The sequence below is a fragment of the Anomaloglossus baeobatrachus genome, chromosome 4 (assembly GCF_048569485.1).
Source record: "Anomaloglossus baeobatrachus isolate aAnoBae1 chromosome 4, aAnoBae1.hap1, whole genome shotgun sequence".
In the NCBI taxonomy this organism is placed as follows: Eukaryota; Metazoa; Chordata; class Amphibia; order Anura; family Aromobatidae; genus Anomaloglossus; species Anomaloglossus baeobatrachus.
In genome coordinates this window covers 370,256,200-370,262,199 of record NC_134356.1, presented here as the reverse complement: position 1 = coordinate 370,262,199, position 6,000 = coordinate 370,256,200, and the positions used below count along the sequence as shown (strand labels likewise).

The window sequence follows — 6,000 nt, the reverse complement described above, 5'->3', positions numbered from 1 at the left end:
CCAAAACCAAAGTGAGACATTTGTGTATTGTCATTTTTTCAGTGGGTTTTAAGGATTAGTTTAACACTAGAACTACTGGACTCGTGACACCTATATAGAAATACATAGTGCAAAGTAGTCAAAATGACTACCTCAGTAGTTCTAGTTAAACAACACTTTACCACTTTGCATGTATATAATTCTATTGTGTGCTGAAAAAATAATTGTGCTCCTATTTACACTCATGTCAAGTGTCATTCTTTCACCATTATTTACAGTGATCTAAGCACCTTAGCATAAAATGACTTTATCTTCTAAAAGGTCCATAAAAGAACTGAGTGAATATAAAGATACTGTGTACAGTATACTCCACATTATAGTATTTACAGTATTTTACAGCATGTTATGTTTATTAACAGGAGGAGGTACATCACTGTTTATTGGACTGCCTAATACAACTTCATTGGCGGAAAACCAACCAGCTGGAATAGTGGTCTACTCATTCTCCGTGACCACCACTTCATTATTAATAACTCCCCAAATTATAAACAGCAACCCACTTACCAGTGCCTTCAGAATTGATGCAAAGCCCCCAAACTATTTGGTAAGATTTTTTTAAGACCGTGTTAATGACAATTTGTAAAGTTACACATTTTTCCAAGGTTTGATTTGGAAAATCCTTCTACTGCTAAAACTTACAATTACTTTACAGAGCTATCCAGAATGCAAATAATAATGATTGATCTATAAGAGATCGGTGGTAGGGCAACATCCGGCACCCCCATTATTAGCTAAAAAATTCACCAGCCATGTCCGAAACTATACAATGAAAAGGGCAGAATACAGCAGCCCCATGAAGTGTTTAATAGTCAATGCCGAGTACTGAACTTTATCTTTCAAAGTTTGCCCAGGACTGAAATATTGATGATCTAAATATAAAATAAACTCAAATCACTTTAGGTCTGATTTCTCTCCACTGATGAGCTGAAAACCGCTCTACTGGCAATTTGAACTTAGTGACATATGGGGCAGAAATCATGGGTGAAATAATTATTGAAAATGTCACCAATTTTCTAAGTAAATATATTTCTAAAGCAGAGGGGCGCAGTGTCAGGGGGGGGCGCTGTCATGCTGACTGATGCAGCAGTCTGAGTCTCCACGGCGGCCAGGGCTGGCATCAGCTCCTGGCTGTCATCAAGGGCGGTGATGTATGTGTCACGCTCCCCGGGTCCTCTGCTCCGCTCCCCGGGTCCTCTGCTCCGCTCCCCGGCTCACCTGCCACGCTCCCCGCTCCCCAGCCTCCAGTGCCCGCGCTTCCCAGGCCTCCTGGTCCCCGCTCCCGGCGCCCGTCGGCTTCCCAGTCCCTGGCCGGCTCTGCTGCGTCCTCCTCTCAGCTTCCTGCCCTGGCTTCTGGCACCCGGGCCGCGCGCATGCGCATTAGGGCGCGCGCGCGGTCACTGACCCTTTCTTAAAGGGCCAGTGTCCACTGACAGGAAATGATGCATACAGGTACAGGGTATAAAGGGGGTTAATGTCCAAGGGAGCGGGGCCTGTTCTTCGTGTTTTCCCAAGCTAGGAGTCAGGTCTCCTTGTGTTCTGTGAGATACTTACCTCTCTGTCTTCTAGAGCCGATCCTGCATCGCCATCCGGTCCTGCTGTATCTCGAACCCCGAACGCTGCCCATCTGCCATCCTGACAGTCCGTACCATCTCGGTTCCCTGCGGTGACCCGTCATCTCGCTCCAACGGTTCCGGACCCCGCCTGACATCATCACGGCTTCCGAACCTGAGCTCCGTCACCCGGACCACCATCAGTGACCTCGTGGTCCCAGGGACTTCTCCATTGTGTTCCAGTGCACGGACTGTCCTGCTACCTAAAGTGCTCCGGCTACCGGACTCCTTTCCCTCATCAGGGAGTTCGGCCCAGTGGATCCACCTCCCGGGTCTGCCCGTCCATCTGGCCCTAACAGTAAGAACAGGCCATGGATCCCGCCGAAGCACTAGCGGCCTTGCATGAGGAACTCCAACGCCAGCGTGAAGTCCAGACCCGCATGCTGAACTTTATGACCTCCGTGGACGCCCGCTTGAACACGCTACAAGCCTCGGTCACATCTTCAGCGCCCCGGGTCTCCACTAGTCAATCCACGGCCCCCGCTCCCGTGGCAGCCTCCTCGGATGCTTCCAGACTGCGTTTGGCCTCACCACCCCGGTACGCCGGAGATCCCAAGACCTGCAGGGGGTTTATAAACCAATGCTCCCTCCATTTCACGCAGCTGCCACATTTGTTTGCCTCCGACCAAGCCAAGGTCGCCTTCATCATGTCTCACCTAGAGGGCGAGGCACTGGCGTGGATGAACCCCTTGTGGGAGAAGGAGGACCCTATGACCAAGAACCTCCAGGAGTTCCTGCAGGCCTTTCGCAGCACCTTTGACGAACTCGGACGCGCCTCCGCGTCTGCTTCATCTCTTCTCCGGTTACGTCAGGGAACTCTGACAGTGGGTCAATACGCCATCCGTTTCCGCACCTTGGCTTCAGAACTCGGGTGGAATAACGAGGCCCTAACCGCCGCCTTCTGGGAAGGACTCTCGGGTCGAATCAAAGATGAGCTGGCTGGACGTGACGTACCGTCCACCCTGGACGCCCTGATTACCCTAGCGACTCGAGTGGACATACGCTTTCAGGAGCGGTCCAAAGAGGTGTCCCGTGAGAGACGTCCGGTAAGGCATTCCTCTCCTCCACAGAAGCCCGCCGTACTCCAGTCAACGGCCTCTGGTGTCTCCGTCCATGAGCCCATGCAGATCGACCGGGTGCGACAGTCTGAACAACGCCGAGCAGAGCGGCTCGCCAAGGGTCTCTGCTTCTACTGCGGAGAGGGCACACACCTGCTACGCTCCTGTCCAGAGAGGCCGGGAAACTCCAAAGCCTAGGGTTGGTAGGAGAGGCCACCCTAGGTGCTGGGACTCTCTCAGACCCAGTTACATGGACTGTGCAAGTGACAACGGGAGAGACGCGGTTTACGGCTGAGGCGTACCTCGATTCTGGGGCAGCAGGCAATTTCATCCAGCAGGCCACGGTGGACAAGTACCAGGTGCCTGTTACTCCACTCGCCAAACCTCTTGTGATTGCCTCTGTGGATGGGAGACCCCTCTCTGACACCATCTCCTGGATCACCAAGCCGCTTGAACTGCGTATCGGTGCTCTGCACACCGAGAACATCGCTCTCTACGTCCTCCCACACATGTCCCATCAAATCCTGCTGGGCCTTCCTTGGTTGCGGACACACGAGCCTTCAGTCAGCTGGGGCACTGGCGATATCACTCGATGGGGGTCTTCTTGCCATGAGAACTGTCTGAAGACCATACAACCTATCCGCCGACCTCCGGTTCCCGAGTCCCTACCGGGACTGCCCTCAGCCTATTGGTCCTTCGTGGACGTCTTTGATAAGAAGGAGTCCGAAGTACTTCCGCCACATCGTCCTTACGATTGTGCCATTGACCTGCTCCCGGGAACTACACCACCTCGAGGACGGATATATCCACTGTCTCCAGCCGAAACAAGGGCCATGTCTACGTACATCACAGAGAGCCTGGCTAAGGGATTCATTCGGAGATCCTCCTCTCCTGCTGGAGCAGGCTTCTTCTTCGTAAAGAAGAAAGAGGGCGACTTACGCCCATGTATAGACTACCGGGGATTGAACCTAATCACCGTAAAAAACAAGTACCCCCTGCCGCTCATCCCCGAATTGTTTGATCGGCTCAGAGGAGCTCGTGTGTTCACCAAGTTGGATCTTCGGGGTGCCTACAACCTGGTCCGTATCCGCTCAGGGGATGAATGGAAGACCGCGTTCAACACTCGCGATGGGCACTATGAATACTGCGTGATGCCCTTCGGCCTGTGTAACGCACCAGCAGTCTTCCAAGAATTAGTGAACGATGTGTTCCGGGACCTTCTCTACGTTTGTGTGGTGGTATATCTGGATGACATCCTTGTCTTCTCTCCGGACCTCCAGACCCACCGAGAGAACGTGCAACTGGTTCTACAAAGACTGAGAGAGAATCGCCTGTACGCCAAGTACGAGAAGTGCGTCTTCGAACAGTCTTCTCTCCCCTTCCTGGGTTACCTCATCACCGATACCGGACTGCAGATGGATCCAAAGAAGGTCTCTTCCGTTCTCAACTGGCCTCCTCCTTCTGGACTCAAGGCAATCCAACGCTTTCTGGGATTCGCCAACTATTACCGCCAGTTTATTCCTCACTTCTCGGCTCTGACTGCTCCTCTTTCCGCCTTGACCAAGAAGGGGGCTAATCCAAAGGACTGGTCACCTGCGGCCGACGCCGCGTTTGGCTCTCTAAAGCGAGCCTTTGCCTCCTCTCCTGTACTCCACCGTCCAGAGTTAAACCGCCAGTTCACCTTGGAGGTGGATGCCTCCTCCTCGGGAGCCGGAGCAGTGCTCATGCAGAAGTCCTCCTCCGGGAAGATGGTGACTTGCGGTTTCTTCTCCAAGAGCTTCTCAGCACCTGAACGCAACTACACCATCGGTGACCGAGAACTATTGGCAGTCAAACTGGCTCTGGAGGAATGGCGCTGTCTTCTGGAAGGAGCAGTGTACCCCGTCATTATTTACACGGACCACAAAAACCTGGAATACCTGCGGACGGCTCAGCGACTGAACCCCCGGCAAACCAGGTGGTCCTTGTTCTTTGCCCGGTTCGGCTTCCAGCTCCATTTCCGACCCGCGAACAAGAATGTACGCGCTGATGCCTTGTCTAGGTCTTTCATGCCCATGGAGCAGGAGGAAGAGACATTCCAACCCATCATCTGTCCTAGTAAGATCATTCCGGTGGCTCCTGTCACCCTGGCCCAGATACCGCCTGGGAAGACCTATGTCTCTGAGACTGACAGGCAAAAAGTGTTACACTGGGGCCATGCCTCGAAAACAGCCGGTCATGCAGGTCAGAAGAGAACATGGAGTGCGATTGCACGTCATTACTGGTGGCCATCTCTTCGCACGGACGTCGCCTCTTTTGTCTCTGCCTGCTCCTCCTGTGCCAGGAACAAGACTCCCAAACACCTGCCATATGGCCGTCTTCTGCCTCTGCCCATACCCTCAGTTCCCTGGCAACACATAGCGATGGACTTTATTACGGACTTGCCATTGTCCTCCGGACACACAGTCATATGGGTCGTGGTGGATCGGTTCTCTAAAATGGCTCATTTCGTCCCTATGGCTGGACTGCCCTCTGCCCAGGAACTCGCGGACGCCTATATACATCACATCTTCCGCTTGCATGGCTTTCCATCACACATAGTGTCCGACAGAGGAACTCAGTTCACCTCCGCTTCTGGAGGGCTCTCTGTAAACATCTGGGAGTGACTTTGGACTTTTCTTCGGCCTACCATCCTCAGTCGAACGGCCAAGTGGAACGGGTCAATCAGATATTGACCTCCTTCTTACGTCACTACGTCAACGCCCATCATGACGATTGGTCTACGCTTCTTCCTTGGGCTGAATTCTCCCATAACCACCACGTCAGTGAGTCCTCCTCCAGTTCTCCCTTCCATGTTGTCTACGGACTTCAGCCGTCTGTCCCCTTGCCTGTATCCTCTTCCTCGGACATCCCTGCTGCTGATGCAGTACTCCGTGACTTTACAACCATTTGGGACTCAGTTAAGGCCTCCCTTGCACGTGCATCCCTGCGGATGAAGAGACACGCGGACAAGAGACGTCTGGATCCTCCGTGTTTCTCTCCGGGAGATCTCGTCTGGCTTGCTTCCAAATACATCCAACTGAAGATACCATCCTACAAGCTGGGACCTCGCTACATCGGACCATTTAAAGTCCTCGGCAAGATCAATGAGGTCTCCTACAAACTACAGCTCCCGGCCACGATGAGGATACCCAACTCCTTCCACGTGTCTCTGCTCAAGCCGGTTGTCCTTGGTCCCTTCTCCGCTGCTGCCAGTCCGGCTCCTCCTCCTATTGCTGAGGACGACATCTATGCGGTAAGGGATATCGTGGCCA

General features: G+C 53.0%; 1 protein-coding gene across 1 annotated transcript in view; it reads left to right on the top strand.

The window, feature by feature from the left end:
• Positions 1 to 379: 379 nt before the first annotated feature.
• CDHR3 (cadherin related family member 3) overlaps positions 380 to 6,000 on the top strand; it is a 99,486-nt gene continuing 93,865 nt past the window's right edge. Inside the window, exon 1 of the mRNA XM_075342568.1 lies at positions 380 to 583. Within this exon, the coding sequence (XP_075198683.1) occupies positions 380 to 583 (204 nt within the window). The remainder of the gene's footprint in view (positions 584 to 6,000) is intronic.